The sequence below is a fragment of the Lissotriton helveticus genome, chromosome 1_1 (assembly GCF_964261635.1).
Source record: "Lissotriton helveticus chromosome 1_1, aLisHel1.1, whole genome shotgun sequence".
In the NCBI taxonomy this organism is placed as follows: domain Eukaryota; kingdom Metazoa; phylum Chordata; class Amphibia; order Caudata; family Salamandridae; genus Lissotriton; species Lissotriton helveticus.
In genome coordinates this window covers 64955594-64977576 of record NC_136057.1, presented here as the reverse complement: position 1 = coordinate 64977576, position 21983 = coordinate 64955594, and the positions used below count along the sequence as shown (strand labels likewise).

At 45.4% G+C, this 21983-nt stretch overlaps 1 protein-coding gene across 1 annotated transcript in view; it reads right to left on the bottom strand.

Moving 5' to 3' along the window:
• Window positions 1-656: 656 nt before the first annotated feature.
• LOC144826520 (uncharacterized) overlaps window positions 657-21983 on the bottom strand; it is a 55110-nt gene continuing 33783 nt past the window's right edge. The window contains exon 2 of the mRNA XM_078684982.1: window positions 657-3964. Within this exon, the coding sequence (XP_078541108.1) occupies window positions 2453-3259 (807 nt within the window). The 5' untranslated portion in view covers window positions 3260-3964 and the 3' untranslated portion in view covers window positions 657-2452. The remainder of the gene's footprint in view (window positions 3965-21983) is intronic.

Genomic DNA, 21983 nt, shown 5'->3' with positions numbered 1-21983 from the left:
TGAACCACTCCCCATTTTCTATATCCGTGTTCTATATGGCAACCACTTAGCACAGATCCCAATGTTGACAAGATGTCTATCGACAAAACTCATTTATAGATAGCGCTATGCTATGATATAAGAGACGAAACATGCAGTCCAACTGAATGTATCCTTTCGCTATTTGTCATTGTAAACTATAAAGGCCAATAAAAATATGTTTTAAAAAAAAAGTACTCAGCATTCTGTAGTATTTTTATGGATTATTAACAAGAGGAGTGCTACAATACACACATATTTTTTGTTTTCCCCCAAAAATCTGGTATTTATTGGTTAAAAAGGACAGACTTAATTTCCCAACACAGGACTGAAGCCCAGATCTCAGTATTACAGGTAGCACTTCTCTCTTCATTAACACAAAAGGAGAGGTAGTACCATCTCAATCAAAGAACCGCCTCTAACTATGAGAGAAGGCACACTGGCGAGAATAGTTCCCTCTGATACCACCTGCGACAGACTCCCTGCTGAAAGCAGTCATGCTATCGAGATCTGACACCTCTATTGCCAAATGAACTAGGCTCCTTGCTGACATCTGACATCACAAATTATCTTTATAGTTTGGGGAAGAAATCACATTTAACATCTCTTTCCATACAATCGCAGTCAAATACCATGAATGTAAATAATTTATTTTATTTCATATCAAAAAACATACATTTGTTAGTAATCTGTAAAGTCATTATTGTGTACAATTCATAGCATCATGACTATTCTTGCTGTATCATAATTTAGTTCATGTTAACGTTAAAGTAAATTGAATTTGATCCTGGTATACACCTCTGTAGTGCTGTTTTTAAAGGCTCTTGGATGTCCATACATAGGTGGTGTTTGGTTCTGTATCATTAACCCCTTGCATGCTGATGAAGAGCTCAGCGTTACCTGCCGTGTGCTGATGACGAGCTGAGCTTGTCATGTAACGCGGTAATTTTTAAAATGCCGCATAACGCGGGAAAAGTCGCCGCACGCATGCGGTTAATACAAATTTATATAGTATTGGGTTTCAAATGTATTATGCCACTAATGGCCGTACAAACCACTTCTTCCTAAATATAATTTGTTCAGGTTAGAACTTGTTGCTGTTAACGTGAACGTGAAGTGATTTTGACCCTGCAGCAAATCCCTGTAGTGTGTTATGTATAAGGATGGGTGTGCTGAAGAGCAGTCTCGTTGCTGTTCCTCACTGGCTGTGTGGTGGTGGTGGTGATGATGGTTGGCAGCAGGAAGAACTTCCCGGACTCAGCACTTTGTTAAAATGACCTCGGTGGAAGGCAATATTATCTTTTGTGTTCCTTTACTTCTGAATCCAGATTTATTTTCCAGTGCCATGGTACAAGAAATGTAAAGCAGGGAGTCGATAGTTCTAGACTCTAAGAGCTGGAATTTTTTACTGCTCAAGATTCAATCTTTACCTAACCCTCAAGCTTTCAGAAACCTATTCAGAACTAAACTTTTCAACAGCTCTCTCTGATCAATAATTTTGTCATCATGCACGGATTTTGTCCTTTCACCAATTAGGAGTTTGTTGGGTGATTCTCTGTAAATAAGAAACATCTAAAATATATTCATATACAATTAATCTCACCGTGAATCATTTACATTGTCAGTGGTGAGCCAGCAAATTTCCCATGGGTCCAGCTTGATATTGGACACCTCTGGGGATGTGCAGCTATGGTGGGTGCTTTTACATATGCATGTGATGATCGAAAAGAGCATCATTTTTTCCCGCGTCAGGGCATTGGAGATAAATGTTGTGCACTGCAAGCATTAACTCTCAGAGTTACAGGTGACATTTTCCTGCTTTGTCTTTCTGTGCCTTTGGACATTGCTCTCTAGCAACTGTCATTGAACCAGTTGTTGTACAAAATGGCCGGACACCAAAACCAGCTATAAATATTCTCCAGTCTGTGCTTGTTAAACTTATTCAAGTGTGTTGTGTTTATAGGTTTAATCACTAATCCATGTAGTAAGCTGAAAATCCTTTCCACAACTACGTCCAAATCCACTGCAATGGTATGGTTTCTCCCCTGTATGTTTTTGCTGATGTCTTTGTAGAATTGATAATAGAGTAAAGCTCTTTGCACATTCAGTGCACTTGAATGGCTTTTTACCCCTAAATTTGTTTGCTGATGATTTCCTAATGTTGAAGGATCACTAATACTACTTCCACATTCACTGCAGTGGTAGGGTTTTTCACCTGTGTGTATTCGTTGATGTCTTTGTAGGTCTGATAATTGACTAAAGCACTTCACACACTCACTGCACTTGAATGGCTTTTCTCCAGTGTGTATTCGCGGAAGATTCCTTAATTTTGAAGATTCCTTAAAACTACTTCCACATTTGCTACAATGGAATGGTTTCTTCCCTGTGTGCGATCGCTGATGTATTTTGAGATGTGAAAAAAGACAGAAGTTCTTCACACATTCACTGGTTTCTCCACTGTGTGTGTTCGCTGATGTCTTCGTAGGATTGATAATTGACTAAATTTCTTGACACATTCATTGCAATGGTATGGTTTTTCCCCAGTATGTGTTCGCTGATGTAGTTGGAGGTGTGATAACCGACAGAAGCTCTTCACACATTCAGTGCAATGGTATGGTTTTTCCCCTGTGTGTGTTCGCTGATGTTTTTGGAAACACGATAACTGACTGAATCTCATCACACATTCACTGCATTGGAATGGCTTTTCTCCTGTGTGTGTTCGGTGATGAATCCTGAGAGATGAGGAATCCCTAAACCTACCTCCACATTCATTGCAATGGTATGGTTTTTCCCCAGTGTGTGTTCGCAAATGTGTTTGTAGATTTGATAAGAGACTGAATTTCATCAAACATTCACTGCAATTGTATGCTTTTTCTCCAGTGTGTGTTCGCAAATGTGTTTGTAGATTTGATAACTGACTGAATTGCTTCACACATTCATTGCAATGGTATGGTTTTTCCCCTGTGTGTGTTCGCTGATGAACTTGGAGTTGTGATAAATGACTGAAGCTCTTTACACATTCAGTGCAATGGTATGGTTTTTCCCCCATGTGTGTTCGCTGATGATCTAGGAGTGCTAATTGACTAAAGTTCTTCACACATTCATTGCAATTGCAAGTTGCTTCTCCTATGTGTGTTTGCTGATAGCTCTTTATTAGTGATTTTTCTTTCATGGTTAGTGTCTCTGGGTCGAGTTTATATTTGTCTGCATTCCATGACTTTATTTCCTGAAGAGCTAACATGGTTGATAAATCACTCGTGTTATTCTTACATTCCTTGTATGTGTGGTATTTTGGATGCTTGATTTCAGATTTCACAACGAAATACAAGACTCACCAACTACATATATTATAATTGTGGCAAGTAAAGCTTCTTTGTATGAGGTTATTTCTTTAGATTGCAGAATCGTTTTGCATATTTACAAGTGAATATTAGTCTTCCTTCAGGTCGATGCACATTGGGACAGTCTTGTAGATCATAGACCCTCTTTTTCCTTTACCCTTCAGTTGTCTTGCTCCACTCCATTGTGCTTTTCTATTGCTCCTGTTGTTTAGCCAGAAATAGTTTACAATATACCTAGCGCACTGAATGGTGGTCTGCCATCATTACAGGAAACGGAGCAATGCTGTATCCACCTCACACCGATTGAATGATCAAAGCTTGGAGACTTGTTTATACAGGCAGTGGTTAGTTATTGTTGTTGCGTTAATTTTCTAGAGGTCATTTCTTCGTCTTGTGGTGAGGAGGTGCACAGCTGAGACTCTTACATCCACTGAATTGCTCTGGACTGCTTCTTCCAGGATCTATCACTTTATGTTCAGGTTTCTCAGTCTCGGACTGTGCAGCTCTTTATCTGAATATTGGAGCTCATTTTTTCCTGATTTTCTTTTTGCTGATTTACACAATTATTGTCATTATTCAATCATTTGTGCATTCAAGGCTGGATCCTGTTGGATGTAAAGAGATTTATCACTAAACAGAAATGTAAGAGAATGTAAATACACAATATTTAACTATTTGTAAAAGACATCTCTTCTTTACCATTTTTTAGAGTAACCAGAGATATTTCACCATACACAGATAAGTAACTAAATGTTCCATTAAACATGCCACATCTTAATTCAGAAAAGGAGGTGATAACTTAGTTAAGAAAGGGCACTCACGGAGCACCCATTCGCTAGAGGTATAGCTTTAGGAAGACGCGCATAGTCAAGATTTCATTTAAACAAGAAGACATTGTGGAAAAAGAGATGGATCAGGATATGCTACAGTCATTTCAGTTTTACGAAGGGTATAACAACGGTAACTCTTCAGGAAGTATATAACAAAGGAAACTGTTCAAGATGTATGTAATAAAGGTAACACTTCAGGAAGTATATAACAAATGCAACTCCCTTCACACTCTTCTTGACAATACTTTCCTGTTCACACTGGATCAGCTGAAGTTCTAACTCCTGTCTTTACTTTCCCAGATCACACAGAGACAGAGTTAGACCCTAAATGACAGACTCGCTCTTTTTTGACTGCTGACCGTGCAGCCACTCTCAGATATGCTGCTCGTAAGGCATGCTTGTGGTGATGCCTCTGCTCAAGATATTGTAGCAGATGTTCAACAATGGCCGGACTCAGAGCAGGTATATTTTACAGAGTCGTTTACTGGAGAAGTAATTGCAAATTTTAGGAAACATTCCTGAGACTTAGAGCTTGTTGATATAAAACGTAATCATAAACAATTGAGTGATGGTCTTTTTCTCCCTTCTCATGTGGCCGATTTAATTAGATGTGTGGTTAAACTACGAACTGATGCGTTCCATTTGCGAGAGGAGAAAAAGGCAGCTGCTGCAGCTGAAAAAACAGCTCAGACACCCATGCCGCAGGAGGAAGTTCCAGGGACAGATAAGGATACTGTATTTCATGGGAAACCAATGTTTGAAGTTGCGCCTTTATATGTCCCTCCTAGGGGTACAGGTACAAGTGATAATAAAGATTCAGCAGATGAAACGGGATATTTTGTTTACAATTGGGTTTATACTCCTTGGAGTAGAGTGGATGTCATGGCGCTTAAAGCTGCCTTGTGCAAAAACAACAGTTGATGGACAGAATGCAGAACAATGTCATACATTCACCCCAGTACAGAGATCGGGGCCTAAATCCATCGTTTTTTTGATCACCATGCCATTCCAGTTTGAACCCAGCCATATGCAAATCAGTCTTGGCCCTGTGCCTCATGGGAACAGTCCAGCACGAACTGCCAAGCCAGGTCCTCCCTAGACTGGAAACAATCATCCTAGGACAGGTTTCGGGGTTTCACCCCTCTTCAGCCAGGATAGCTTGATTCCAGTGTCATGGAGAGCACAGCACCCACGTCTGGGCATACCCGTACCACTCGGGGTGACAAATGCAACAACAACAGTTGATGGACAGAAGGCAGAACAATGTCATACATTCAGCCCAGTACAGAGATCTGGGCCTAAATCCATCCTTTTTTTGCTCACTATGCCATTCCAGTTTGAACCCAGCCATTTGCAAATCAGTCTTGACCCTGTGCCTCATGAAAACAGTCCAGCCCGAACTGCCAAGCCAGGTCCTCCCTGGACTGGAAACAAGCATCCTAGGACCGGTTTTGGGGTTTCACCCCTCTTTAACCAGGATAGCTTGATTCCAGTGGCATGGAGAGCACGGGACCCACGTCTGGGCATAGCCGTACTACTCGGGGTGACAAATGCAAAAACAACAGCCGATGGACAGAATGCAGAACAATGTCATACATTCACCCCAGTACAGAGATCTGGGCCTGCAGGACACCACTGAAAATGGCCTCAACGGAAAGAAAAAATGCGCACCATCGGCCTCCTGGTGATGCAGCACTGGTATGTGTAGGACTTAATGAGCAAAATGGAAGGGTGTGTATGTGCCAAGATAGGTACAGCGTGCTGTACCTTCATCCCCATGAAAGACCTATACAATGGCACACTGTCAATCGCCATCCAAACACTGCACAACCTACAGCAGGTCATGATTAAAGAAGGAGGTGCCCTAAACATAGAATTATTCACAGGTTTGTTTACCTGGGTACCAAGGTGGATTGTAGACTTATGCAAAGCCTTGTTACCAGTGGTTGTAATCTTGCGCTTGCTGTGATGCAACCTTCAACTAATATATGCCTGTGTGAAGAAGGCTACCCAGAAAACAGGGGGAATACACCTGATTAGGACAGCCAATGCCAGGGGAAACGCTCGTACCACATGCCAGAAAGAGGAACCATCCATGCTCAAGACACTCAATTAGATGGGGGAATGTTCGCTTTGGATTAATTTATAGAAAGATCCCGCTCTTAGGAGTCCAGCACACCACAGAACAACTGTTGCCTGTGCTACCTAAATTCACCATAAAAAACTTGTTACGGTTTCTGGGAGACACTTTATTTGATCAACATAGCACAGCGGCCCTCTGATCACCCCTAGCACTTCATGTGATGGAGACACAAGGGGCCAGATGTATGACCATGACAATTTGTGACTCGCGAATTGCGCTTGATTGCGAATTGCAATTTGAGAGTTGCAAAATGCCATGTACAACAGTGTCTGAGACACTGATAGCGATTCCCAATGGGGTCACAAATTGCATGCCTCATGAATATTCATGAGGCACTCACAATTTGCAACCCCATTGGGAATGGCTGGCCCTCCCAGGGATGGTGGCCTGCTGGGTTCAGCAGACCTCTATGTCTGGGACTGCTTTTAAATAAAGCAGTTTTTTTTTAAAGCAGCCTGTTTTCCTTACAGGAAAAGGGGATGCATTTCAGAAAAAGAAAAATGAAACATTTTTGTTTCTTTTTTAAGGGCAGGTGGTGTTCCCTGGGACCCCTAAAAATATTTACCCCTGCATTTGCAAACGGGACTCCTTCCCTTAATTTTTTAAAGGTAGCGAGTGGCCCCTGGGACCCTTAAAAAGTATTTTCCCCTGCATTTGCAAAGGGGACCCCTTCCCGTTTGCGAATGGGTTAACACCCTCTTGAAGAGGGTGGTACTTTACAAGTGTTTTGCGATCGCAATTGTGGTCGCAAAACATTCTTACATAGGATAATGAGTAGCTATTAGGAAGGGATGCCCTTGGGACAGCCCTTCCTAATAGCGAGTTGCAAATCCTATTTAGCGAGTCGCAAAAAAATTACGACTTGCTACATAGGGTTTGGCCCTATTGTATTTTGCATGCGCAAACGGGTCGCAAATCCGTTTGCGCATGCAAAATAGGGTCGCCCATCTGGCCCCAGATATGGAACAAGTCTCAACACACCTGAAAGATTGCAGCAGTAAATCTCATATGGCCCCAGGAAGTAATACCTAAAGGAACAAGTCAGATGTACACACTCAAACACAAATGAATGCACAGCAGAAAGCCTGCATTCCCGCTAAAGACAATGCCAGAGCAGCCGGTCAGTTGCACTCATCAGATTAAGCCCAAACAATGCCTAGTAGTAAGCGAGATAATACACACAACACCCCCAGCCACCTGGACCACCTCAGAATGTGACTTTCAGTTGATATTCATGGTCCCTTCTATCAGAGTGGGATCAAACATGTAAAGACACAATTTATGACCCACTGTACCAGTATTTCCTGCCCAAAGTTGGACAAGCTTCACTTTATTGCACTGGGTGCACAGTTTAAAGCATGCCATGTACCTAATGCAAAGGAAATTTCAGCACGCAGCGATGTGACTGCAGTCCATGACCATTATTGTTTAATTAAATTTAAACTGTTCCCGATTATCAAAAAGGGAAACAGTGAGGCTTGGTAATCAGAACCTGCTTAAACACAGCAATGGTTACAATATTCCACATTATCTGCAGTTAAGGAACATCTATATTTCTTTTCTGATTACATGGATTAACAAGAGTTCTTGTTGGGTCGTAGGTAACCACATTCTAAAAGATTCATATAAACTACTTACAATGAACTGTGGAAGCCGCTGAAAGCTTAAGATAAATTGACAGGATTATTTTGGAAAATGCATTGGCTGTTGTGGACAATGGCATGACAGCATGTCCAAATCATATATAATCTTTAAATATTATTGTATCTTATCCATTATATGTTACACTGAATTACACATCTCTCTTACAGGATGGACAAAGTCAACGATTATGGAATTGAGTGGAAATTGCAGGTTTAAAATCAAACCGTGTGCCTTAGAAATGTCTAAACACAACAGAATTGTTTTTGTCTTAAAATTTAACACACACACACAAAGACTGATGCAAAAAAAAAAAAAAAAGATGGAGGCTAACCATTCTACATAAGGTGGCTTTGTGATACATCTTAGTCAGGTATGGCAGTTTAGGCTAACCCAAGGTATCTGGCAAAGGGTACTCCCACTTTGCTAGCAATTGTATAGATAGTGTTAGGTAGAAGTAGAATAATATAATCATATAACCACTCAGTAATGTTATAATGGTGAACTTGTTGCACTGATTCTGTTAGTAAAGCAGAACTGTTTGTTAGGACGACAGGATGTCAGAGTTTAAGGACTGAGTCTCTCTACAACGTCTGTACTTGTCGGCCCAATCCTGGGAGCTCACAGTACCTCACCTGATACCTAATCTTTCCAGAGTAACAGGTGATTTCAGCAAGCCCAAGGGCACTGTGGAAACAGATCCTCCCCTTTTGTTACTCACTTACTAACTCATGCATGACCATTCTAAACAGAAGAAAGACACAAAGAATGTTTACAATACATTTATTGAAACTATCATATTCTATTATTAAGCAAATGTGCTGCGATAATTAGACAGAAACAACTAAAAGTTATTACATTTACTAACTGATTGGATAGGACCAACATCCCAACCAAGCCAAATTACATATGTGGCTAGTTCTACCCTTACAATGTGAGCACAGGGATACATTTGCGATCTTTGGGATTGGCCTAAGGCCCCATACCTAGTGTAAGTAGTAAGATGGTCCGCATCATGAGTGTAAACTTAGTTTACGCAGGACTGCATGTTGGGCACTGCTGTCATTCTAGAACAGTCCTCTCTACGAGAATTCTCCTCTTTGCCCCCAAGGGGACGGAACGCCATTTATATCATAAACCTATTGTGCTGGAGTTGCAGTTGTGCGACTGTGTTATGTCTAAATGTAAGTAGCTGTTGCTGGACGAGCAAAGAAAATAGTACACTATGTTGTTATGTATCCCAAGCACCTTGTGTGAAATGGGTAGACGAAATCCAAAGAATAGTCCTTGAATAACAAACACGTACAGCGTATTCTCAAAATAATATCACAAACACAAATGTCTTATATGTGGCTATGCAGTGTGAGCAGACACAGCCTAAAATGTAAAACTAAGGGGGAACCAAAGTGGACCCAAAGGGAAAGTATTACATCTTTGTTTTTTATACCATTCTTTTTTTATTTATTTTTTAAAACAGATTTTATTGACTGAAGGCACAGGAAAACATATGCACTGCTCTGTAAGCCAGAAGCCAATGCCAGAATCATAGTAGCATTGTCTACTTCAGTAGTTTACATACGTAAATACTTAAACTGTAAAGGAACAACTTTACCCCCCACCGGCCCTACCCACCCCCTAAGTGCTACAGCACAGAGTGTAAAACACAGACAGTATCAGCCATGTACATTAAACACAGTCCAACCATCCTACCCGACAGTTCAAATGGAGGGCAGTGAGGCATCGTCTTCCGGCGGTGGGTCCAGTTCCAGGCCCCGATAGTCCTCCCACCGTTTCCAAATCTTAAAATGCTTCAGAGGGCAACCCCTGGCCATAAAAATGGACAACTCAAGCCCCATGCAGAAGTCTAGTCCATTTTTCCAGGGCGCCAGCCAATGGCGGCGCCTTGGATGCCTTCCATGCTTGTGCAATGTCTCGTTTCGCCAGTGTCAGCCCCAGCAATAATAAGTGGCGTACCTGTTGCCCCCCTATTCCAGCCAGAACATGGAGCAATGCCAATCGAGGGTCCCTCTGAAGTTCCCAAGCCAGGACCTCACCCAAACAGCGGAAGACCCCATTCCAGAATCGCTGCAGCGCCCCACAGTCCCAAACCGTGTGAAGTAATGTGCCCTCTGCGCTCCCACATCGTAGACAGTCTGGAGACGCTACCATGCCCGCCCTCTATAAGCGTTGCCTAGTGTAGTACGTGTGGTGGAGGTACCGAAACTGAATAAGGCGCAGGCGCACGGAGATAGCCGCCCCCCCCCTGGGACTCTCTAGGGCCTCCACCCAATCTTCCTCGTCTAGGTCCCCAACATCCCGCTCCCACGCGGTTTTAAGCCGCTGTAGGTCAGTGGAGCAGTGCCGTACGAGAGTTTGATAGATGGGAGACACCTTCTTATCTGGCAATTCCCCCATGAATAGTTTGGCTTCCAACGGACTGAAGTCAGGGATGTGGTCCACCCCAGCTATATAGGGCAGTAACGCGTGACGAAACTGGAGGTATTTATAAAACTGGGTACAGGGTATCGCAAATTCTTGCCGCAGGGTATCAAACGACTTGAGGACGCTGTCGGACATAACATCCCCCAGAGTCGAGATGCCAATCGCATCCCAGCCTCCAAATCCCATCAGAGCATCCATCTGGGGCAACCTACCATTACGCCAAGGCGGGGTTTCCCGAGTCAGCATGCCCCACCAGCCCATGCAGCGCAGGGCCTGCCTCCAGACCAGAAATACCACCTGCGTGACCGACGGAAGGGATTTCCGGTATACCATTCTTTTAATGCTGGTTACACTGCTTTATTTGTTTTGCCTGATAATTTCAGCACACTCTTTTTACACAAGAATACGATTGTGTCAATAAAATGTTTGAAAAGCCAATTCGTATCTTTCTTGTGTTTACACAAAAACAACAAAAGGGTAGGTCTGTTTCCATGTTTCCCTTGGGGAGTACAAAAGTGGTCATGTTCGTGGTTACTGATACCATCTGGTATCCTAGTGAGTTTAGGGGGTTCAGATGGGGCACTGTGAGCTAGTTAGAAACCAGGCCAACAATTCCTGATGATACTCGTGAACCAAGTTGCCACATTTTGACGTTTATGTTGTCAAGAATACTCAGTCCTACTTCATTCCCATGGGTAGGACGCAGGCAAAAAGGAATTGGGTTTCAAGTCAGTACAAATGGAAAAGAACATCCTTTCAAGCTCAAAGGGATAACTTGCTACAGGGTCACTCTGAGGGGGCATTCAGTAAAGAACTGTCAGGTGACAGAGGTGTCTCAGCAGCACCCATAATAGTGAGTTGTTAGCTTGGGTAATGGGTCCCTGTTGGGACTCATTATAGTAGCAATCACAGGGGGGTAGGTTGGAGACTAGGGGGGTAGGAGATGGGGGTGTTTAGGGGGGGGAATGTGAGGAGGGTGGAAAGGTGTTTGTTATTGTTTAATGCTCCCTGGAACAGGTACAGGGGGACCTGGATGTTTAGAAACGCAGCCATATGCACTACCTGAGAAACAGCTCTTTGTGAAATGCCCTTACAAATCTTAGCGAATGATGCTCTACTGTATACTGCTGCTCGACCTCTGGGGTGTGAGCTGAATGGCCGTGTTAGACTAAGTTTCCCATATCAGTACTTTTGTACGACGAAGATATGATGCTGCCCTCATTGGGGGCTAGGTTGTACATGGATTCCTGCTGCAATAAAAATTCTTTAAAAATAAAAAAAATAGTAGCAATCACCATTTTGGAAGGAGACACAGATGTTCCTAGCTGCATCCATCCAAATATCATGGGTTACTTGTTGTGAGCTAGCCTCAAAGGGAGGAAGGTCATTACCCTGACAGATGCAGGTGCTGACAGGACTATGGTTGAGAGGAAGTATCCCGAGCATGGGGAGATTCTCTCTAGTGCCGGATGGCACAGGCTGGCTATCCAGTGGGGATGACATGGAGTGCCCGTTGCCCGAGAGGTGGTAGAAATTAATGTCACGTCTACCATGACCAATGAAGGGTTGAGCGAGAAGCAAGGTGTGATTGACCCTGGTTAAGTACCATGACTAGAAGCCTTCTCATGGATACATCTACGGTTACTTGGACAGTCAGATCAAGCTTGATGTTTTTGTCTTTAAATTAGACTCAGATTGTCTTTGTGACAAAATCTCTGCAAATGTCCAAATCTTGAAGTACGAGTCCTGCAGTCACACCTTGTTAAATTCTTTTACTCGTACACTGGAAGATAAACCTTCAGTCCAGAGTCTGACTGGGGTAAACTTTGGCTGTTTTTAGTCTCTTGGTAAAGAGTATGGGATCACAGGAGCATGGATGTGTATTCCACGTAGTATTCCAGACATCAAGTAAACAACCAGAGAGGATACAACAGGTTCCTAACAGAAGAAGGTGACCTTCACAAGGAACGAGTCCCGTGTGGGGAAAGAAAACAATTTATTTTTCTCCTCAGGTGTTCACAAACCAAATGAGGTTCTATTTGGGTCGAGAGATTGAAGCATTCAGCACAGGTTATCCTCAAAATATTTGGAAGCATTAAAGTGAACTAGCCAACCTATGTCTTATGATGTTAATGACAAAGTGAATTATAAGAAGCCAGTGGTCCCAAAGAAAAATGCAGAAGAAATATTGCAAAAGGCTTCTATTGACTTTGATAATATAGAGATATAGGTCTGTGTAACAGAAAGAATGGACATCAGAACTAATCTAGACTTGAGATTATCATTTACTCCAGCACTTTCAACCTCCATGGAGTCCTGCACTTTCATCTAGATGGCCGTAATGATTCCAATTCAAATACCCTGCTCAAATGCCTTGGGAACCTCGACCTTACTCAGCACATCACCAGACCCACCCACACAGCTGAACACTTCCTGGACCCTCTCTTCTCCACACTAAACAGCATCAATCTACAAATCAACGCCTATCACATGAACTGACAACACCCTTTTGAGTTTCCAGCTCACCACCCTGAATCACAGGAGAACCACCATCTCTGGACAGGCGGTCGCTGCTGGAAGAACATCTCAGAGAAGGACTGGGCTTCTGCCCACAACACACGTCGCCTCAAGCATTCCAGCAACTTAACGGAAGATATCAAGAACTTCAATGAATGGATCACCACCTGCACTGACACCCTAGTCCCCTTCAAGCATATCCGCAGAAACCTAACGGAAGATATCAAGAACTTCAACGACTGGATCACCACCTGCACCAACAACCAGGCCGCCCTCAAGCATACCAGATACCTAATGGAAGATATCAAGAATTTCAATGACTGGATCACCACCTGCGCCAACAACCTGCCCCCCTCAAGCATAACAGCAACCTAACGGAAGACATCAAAAGCTTCAATGAATGGATCACCACCTGCATCAACAACATGGCTCCCCTTAAGCATACCAGCAGCCTAACAGAAGACATCAAGAACTTCAATGAATGGATCACCACCTGCACCAACAACCTGGCACCCCACAAGCATACCAGCAGCCTAACGGAATACATCAAGAACTTCAATGAATGGATCACGGCCTGCACCAACACCCTAGACCCCCACAAGTATATCAGCAGCAATCTAGCAGAACACATCAAGAACTTCAATGAAAGGATCACCACCTCCACCAACAACCTGGTCCTCTCAAGCATACTAGCAACCTAATGGAAGATATCAAGAACATCAATGACTGGATCACCACCCGCACCAACAACCTGGACCCCTTCAAGCATATCAGCAGCAACCTGACAGAAGACATCAAGAGCTTCAACGAATGGATCACTACCTGCACCCTCTCAAGTTTAGCAACAACAACAAAAAATCAAGATCACAAAAGCAAGCCAGCTGGTGCACAGAAGAATTCAGGGTGGTGATGCAGCACTATTAGCAACTCTAAAGCAAGTTGAGAAGGAGCAAAGACACTGCAGACAACAACGTCTTCAAGTCTGCCCTAACATGTGCCCACCAGCATGTCTGTAATGCCAAGTGAACAGGCAATACCAACCGCATCGAAGCCAGCAACACCAGCACCAAATAAATCTTCTCCATAATCTGAGAATTTACAGTGCTGTAGCCACCACCAGCAACACCCCCCTTACAAAACCCATTGCAGCAATCATTAACTTCTTTTGGAGGAAGATCGCATTCACATACTGCAACTTCAACCTTCAACCTGGCTCCAACAACCTCGCAGCCAGTCTTCCAATCACAGGTGAAGAATAGACCTTGACCATGTAGAACGGCATCACCACAAACGAGACTGCCGCAACCATGAAGACCATCCACTGTGGGGTCCCTTGAGACTCATGCCCCCACCACACTTTCAACAAAGGTCTAACCACCATCAGTGAAGTCCTCACTCCCATCCTGAATGACTCCATCAATGCGGTCCTCTTCCCAGAAACCTGGAGGCAGGCAGCTGTCACAGCCCTGCAGAGGAAACCCTCTGAGGATCTCACCAAACTCTCCAACTACTGAACAATCTCCTTCCAATCATACATGGCCAAAGTCCTAGAGAAAACCATCAAGAAGTGTCTGACCAGCTACCTCACCACCAGTTCCTCAAGGCCACCCAACCTCGACGCAGGCCCAACCAGAGGAAGGAAACATAGCTCATTGAACTTTCCTACGCCATTTGCATGATCCTAAACAGAGGAGAGAGTAAGGCTGTCATCCTATTGAACCTCATGGCAGTGTGTCACATGGTACCACATCCCATCCTCATCAGGGGCCTTCACAAGATCGAGATTCAAGAACCTGCACACAATTGATCTGCACCTTCCAGATTAATAGAACTCTGACAGTCAACCGGACGTCATACTCCTTGGAAACCAGAAATCTCATCTGCGGAGCACCTCAAGGTTCACTCCTTAGCAGAACACTATTCAACACTTAAATAACCCCACTGGTTAACGTCATCCATAGCCACTACATCAACATCCTTTCCTACAGTGACAACACACAACTAATAGTGTCACTCTTGGGCAAAATCTACAAAGCAAAGAAACAAGTTCACTACCTGCATGATGGAAGTAGCAACCAACACTGACAAGACGGAAGTGTTGATCTTTGGAAACAACACCTGCCCATGGGACTCTGTTTGGCGGGTCCGCTTCCCGGCGCAGTTCCGATTAGTAGCGCCATCTTGGGTGTGGATGGTGCCGATTCTCAGCGCTAATAGGCAGGCGTACCGCTCTAGTCGTCAGTAGGACGCTAGGCGGGTATTTAACTGAGGTAAACTGCTGGTTCTTCCTTCTTAGCTGCCAGTTGACCGGTGCATGCGCTTAGTGCGCTTCAGGATTCGAGCTGCTGCTCGTTTTAAAGACTACCTTGTTTTATATTTTATTTCAGTATTGTGTAATTTTCCCCTGTTTTTAAAAGCGCCTTATAGCGCCTGGCCCTCACTTGCATTCTAACTTCTGGGAAACTCACCGCTGTTTGGCGGGTCCGCTTCCCGGCGCAGTTCCGATTAGTAGCGCCATCTTGGGTGTGGATGGTGCCGATTCTCAGCGCTAATAGGCAGGCGTACCGCTCTAGTCGTCAGTAGGACGCTAGGCGGGTATTTAACTGAGTCATGATGACGCGCAGCGGATACGCGCTGCGGGGACGCCAGACTGACGCCAGAGTTACGCCAGAGTTCAGCCCGTCTGCGCCCGTCCGCGCTGAGGACGGGCTGGACCCTGGTACTCCCAATCTATCTTCCTCCTCTATCCGGGATGACCTGTTTCGCAACTTGTTGTCTCTGAGACCCCTACGCACCTCTGTCATCATCGGCTCATACCGGAGGTACTGCATCAGGCGCGGTCGTGCCCCTCCTGTAAATCACCTTTTAATTTTAATTTTTCCTGTCAGGCTACTAGGAATCCTGCTCCCCCTTTGTCTGGTAGGCTCATCTCCCAACCCAAACATGGCTTTCTGATCAATGCACGTTCCTTGATCAAACACGGGATAGAATTTCATGATTTTGTTAGTACGAGGCAACCTGACTGGGTCTTTGTCACCGAGACATGGGCCTCTGACTCCTCTGGTCACGACCTTCTCTTAGCCATACCTGAAGGATATACTTTCCAGAGGTTAGATAGAGTACGCTGCAGAGGTGGGGGACTGGCTATTCTCTTTAAATCCACACTCTCATGCACTATAAAACCTCTATCGGTTTCTACGGACCCATTCGAGGCCTTATATTTCTGTATTGTGCATGCTCCATCGAGTTCCTTTTCTGGAATTCTACTATACAGACCTCCTGGTTCCAGAGCTAATTTCTGCCCAGAACTCTTCAGAATTTTGGAACCCTACTTTGGTAGATCTCATATAACCATCTTGGGTGATATGTTATGTTATGTTATGTTAAGGTGATTTATTGTGCGCACAGATACTCCAGCCAAGGAGCGTCCCGGCGCAAGGACAAGGCAAAACACAACACAACAGAGAATAAAGACAGAGCAACTAAAACAGGAAAGTTTTTATCGCCCTCCGAAAAGTAAAAAGGTCCTCCATCAAACGAATTTCAACAGGGAGGGAGTTCCATGCTGATGCAGCCATGACCCTGAAAGAACGGCCTCCCATACGGCTGAGCCTGAATCTGGGGACCACTGCAAGGGCCAAACCCTGGGAACGGAGACTGCGGGTGGGGACATAAAAGGAAAGGCAGCTCGACAAAATTTCCGGGCCGATACCTCTCAGAATCTTAAAAGCAAGACACAAGATCTTAAAGAGAATGCGCTTCCTAACCGGAAGCCAATGTAAAGAGCGAAGGACACCTGCCACAGAACTAAATCTGGGCAGGCCAACAATCGCTCTCGCCGCGGCATTCTGAACCCGTTGCAAACGGGTTAGTTCGGCCTGGTTAGCCCCAGCCAGGAGAGAACTGGCATAATCCAGGCGAGAGATGACAGTAGCCTGGATCACCAGTTGCCTGGTTGGGGCGTCAAAGAACTTGAGTACTGGTCTCAAGCCCCTTAGAAGTCCAAAACAACAGGCCGCAGTCTTTTGTGTGTGCCCTACAAAGGAGAGGCCGGCATCCAACCATACCCCGAGATTTTTCACCTCCGACACCGGGGTCGGAGTAGGCCCCAGCTCTGAAGGCCACCATTGGTCGCCCCACAGCTCCACTCCCTTACCGACGACCATCACCTCCGTCTTTGTGGCATTAAGCTGAAGGCAGTTGCCTGTCAGCCAACTAGCCACCGCCTTCAGTCCAGACTGAAACCTGGGGGCCGCAATTTCCGCGTCCCCGCTGAGAGTAACCGCCAGCTGTGTGTCGTCGGCATATGAGACCAAGGTTAGGCCCCACTGCCTAGCGACATCAGCCAGCGGTCTCACGTAGAGATTGAACAACGTGGGACTCAGCGAGGACCCTTGCGGAACCCCCATGGCCAGCGGTTGGTAGTTGGACTTGAAGGGAGGAATGGCAACACAGAAGGAGCGGTCGTCTAAAAAGGAGCGGAACCATTGCAACACCTGACCGCCAATACCAGTCTCCTCGAGCCGGTGCAGGAGGATGCTGTGGTCCACCGTGTCAAAGGCGGCGCTAAGGTCTAACAAAATAAGCGCCGCCGTTTGACCAGCATCCAACCTTGCCCGGAGATGTTCCACCATCACAAGTAACGCGGTTTCCGTACTGTGCCCAGCACGGAATCCGTTTTGTGTGGGATCGAGGGCATTAGTTCGTGCCAAATGCTCAGACAGGGCCAGATTGACGTGGGCCTCAGTAATCTTGGCTGGCCAGGGTAGCAGCGAAATGGGGCGGTAACTTTCAGGCTTAGACGGGTCCAGAGTGGGCTTTTTAATAATTGGGGACACCACGGCTTGTTTCCACTTAGCTGGAACTACTCCCGTTTCCAAGGACAGATTGACAAGGGAGCATATAACTGAACGCCCCATAAAAGCCTGATCCCGAAAAAGAGCAGGCCTTACCGGATCGGATGGAGATCCGGATTTAACTTGCAATGCAAGTTTGTCAAAGCCGTCCGAGGTGAGGGGGGGGAAAACAAGCAGAGTAGTCTGATGGTGAGCCCCATTGATACTTTCCTCACTGTGCCCTGTACCAGGAAATGTCCGATAAATGGCTTGCACCTTCCCTAAAAAGTAGGATGCAAGGGATTCACAGTGGGAAAGAGAGCTTTCGGTCGTAGGGGTAATCCGCTTCGTCGTAAGATCTTTAACGGCCTTAAACATCCCTTGCTCTGATGCTGATTTGGGCACTGGTAAAAAACGCTTCACAAGGAGCTTCAGAAATTTTACAAATGAGGCTCTGGCCCCCTTCATCCATAATACTAACATCACATCCCAGCGGGTGGTGGATGAGGCGGCTCAAGAACTCACCGATGCTATCACCAGAGCCGCAGATGAACTAGCCCCCCCCTCTCTGAAATCTGTAGCTCGACAGAAGCCAACTGCCCCCTGGTTTACAGGTGCTTTGAGGCTTCTTAGACAAAAATGCAGACAGAAGGAACGAGGATGGTGCAAAACCTGGGATCCTAAAGATCGAGAAGTCTACAAGAGCCTGCTACGAGAATACAAAACTAGAGTGATTAAGGAAAAACAGGACTACTTTACCAACTTAACCTGTTCTCTAACATCCTCTAAAGAGCTTTTTAAAATCGTGGACTCGCTGTGCTCTCTTCAGGTACCAGATCCTGTGGTTGGCTCACAGGAGCTATGTAATAATATATCAGACTTCTTCTATACAAAAATAGATGATATCTATATAGCTCTACAATCACAGAGGAACTCTCTGAGTGATGAGGACTTCTCTCGAATTAAACTGCTGGAATCTTGGAATACAGATGCCCCTCAGTCCCTCAAACATTTCCCTGCTCTTTCTTTGGAGGGACTAAATCTCCTCTTGGACAAAACAAAATCGTCTTCCCCACTGGACCCAGTTCCTTTGAAATTACTAAAGGACTGTAGGGATATCATCCTCCCTCCGATGCTGGAAGTAATGAATGGAGCCATGGAACAAGGTACTTTTCCATTAGTCTGGAAGAAAGCTATTGTAAAGCCTCTTCTGAAAAAGTCTACCTTAGACCCCGGCATACTCAATCAATCAATCAATGACACTTGTAAAGCGCGCTACATACCCGTAGGGTCTCAAGGCGCTGGGGGCGGGGGGTGCCGCTACTGCTCGAACAGCCAGGTCTTCAGCTTCCTCCTGAAGGAGAGGTGGTCTTGGGTCAGGCGCAGGTCGGTCGGGAGGGAGTTCCAGGTCTTGGCAGCCAGGTAGGAGAAGGACCTTCCTCCTGTAGTCGCTCTTCGGATGCGGGGGACGGCGGCGAGGGCGTGGTTGGCTGATCGGAGGTGGCGTTTGGGAGCGTAGAAGTTGACTCGGCTGTTGAGGTAGCTCGGGCCTTGGTCGTGTAGGGCTTTGTGTGCGTGAAGAACTTCAGACCCATATCCCTTCTGCCGGCCCCTGCCAAGATGTTGGAGACTCATCTGAATTCGCATCTTTCTAATTTCGTCGACGCTTCAGGCTTCTTGGATGGGTCCCAACATGGCTTCAGAAAGCTGCATAGCACGGAGTCTGCTTTGACTAAAGTCATGGATAACATCCGCAGGAAAGTTGACCGGGGTCAAACCACCGTGCTGGTACTGCTGGACCTTACAGCAGCATTCGACACCCTGTCTCCCCTTACTTTAACATCCAGGTTAAGGGAGGCAGGGGTAGAAGGACCGGCCCTCAGTCTCTTGAGCTCCTTCTTACATCAACGAGAGTAGCGTGTCATGCTAGGAGAGTTCCTCTCCCCTGCTAAGTCTTTGCAATGCGGGGTGCCACAGGGGTCGGCACTGAGTCCGACCCTGTTTAACATCTACGTGGCCCCCCTTGCAAGACTAGTAAGATCTCAGGGGATGGAGGTAGTGTCGTATGCCGACGACACGCAGATTATGGTATCCCTGACCCACTCTGTGAATGTAGCCGCGTCTAACTTTAGGTCCTGCATGCAACTTGTTGCAGAGTGGATGATTTCCAACTCCCTAAAGTTGAACGGGGACAAGACAGAGGTCCTGGTCTTCGGCAAAGACCAGGGCATGTGGTCAGGTGAGTGGTGGCCTCCATCTTTAGGCATCTGCCCCACACCCACACAATCTGCCAGGAACCTTGGTGTCATTTTTGACACCCAGCTCTCTATGGAGCTCCAGGTCAATAGAACGGTGGCCACCTGTTGGGGTGTCATCAGGACTCTGAAAAGGATCGTCCACTATCTTTCCCCACAGGCACGGAAGCAGGTTGTGATCGCTCTTGTTGGCTCAAGGCTCGATTACTGTAATTCACTCTACACCGGGGCCAACAAGGGCCTTCTGCAGCACCTGCAGGTCATACAAAATGCGGCAGCGCGATTTGCCCTTGCCCTGCCTTGGCTGTCATCTATGACCTTGGCGAGGAAGAATCTCCATTGGCTTCCTATTCCCTCAAGGATCATGTTCAAACTTCTCTGTCTTACATACAGGGCCCTAATTGCAGGTCCGGCGGATGCCCTTGGATCTCTACTTACTAGGTATGTCCCGAACAGATGCTTACGCTCCAGTGAACTTAACCAACTGGTAATCCCTCGTGCCAAGAAGGCTAGCTGGGGGAGTAAAGCTTTTTCCATTCTGGCACCCCAGATGTGGAATACACTTCCCCTTGAGATCAAGTCACTGCCTTCACTTGACCTTTTTAGGAAATCATTGAAAACTTGGCTTTTCATTAAAGCATACCAGTAAGCTCTGACTCTGATTGCTGACAGCTAGTTTTGTGAGTTAGGCGCCTTGACGCCCATTGGGCATAGTTGCGCATTACAAATGCCATTTCATTCATTCATAGGAATCATCAAACAGCTCACCAGACAGCTGCAGACCACCCAAAATGCAGCAACCAGACGTATCCTCAACCTCCCACTCAGAACACATATCAGAGCTGCTTAGCTCCAGATGTATAAGCCCCAACATTTCAAGGCACTAACCAACAAATCCCTGCCCACATTAACAACTGCATCTCCTTCCATCAACCCCCATGCACCTATGTTCAGCCGGACTCATACTCAGACACATCCCACGCATACACAGAAACGGATCCGGAGGCCAACTCTTCTCATACATTACTCCTAAAGCGTAGAACGACTTCCCTCAACACATCAGAGCCTCCTCCTCACTTCTTGAGCTAACCAAGAAGCTGATGCCCTGGCTCTGTGAATGACTCCTCCCTCTAGGCTAGACATCCACACCTGCACAGCACCAGGATACCTTATCAGTGATAATGCGTTCTACAAATACACTTAACAAATGATTATGCATGTCCTAACTTTTTATTTTCCCCAGTCAAGGTAAAAAGCAGTTCCAGGTGCACAGATTAAGTCTTCAGTGAAGGTCTCTCCAAAGTGAAGTGCAGTGTAGTGGTTTCCTCTTCTGTTAGCACTGCATACAGTGTGAGTACAATGTAGTGCAATGGTCACAGACAACCCGCATTTATTTAAACCCCCTCAGGAGTGCCAGACATAAAAGATAGTGTGTGTGAAAGTTTCCACAAAAAGTAAATACCTCACTGTGTGGGCAATAATCAGTGCAGAGCATACATATTTCTTAAACTCTAATCACACTCTTACTGCGAGTGATAATCAGTGTCACTTACAGATTTGTACAGACCCCTTACATGGGTTTGGAATTATTTTAAAAATCTGCTTGTCCAAAGGGCAGATTGAAACATGAATCACCTTGCCCTTTAGAGAAATCCGCTTGTCCAACTTACTACCAAATTATTAGTTGTTCCATAACAGACACCTTCATAGCTCCTTTTTAGCAGCAAAAACATGTCTAGAGTTGGGATAGCTTGAGGTGATCTTGGGTGCAAAATCCGTGCAATTTAGGAGTACGTTTCCATTCACTTTTAGGTCGAGCTTGGGCAGTGCATGCGCTGCCCTGCGAGGCTCGCTGTAATGTACACTATGGCTTGAAGACCCTCCTCTTTTTTTCATTCGTACCCATTTGTACCTTTTATAAATGCATGCTTCTGTTTGGTCAGCATGTCTAATTAGTCCCT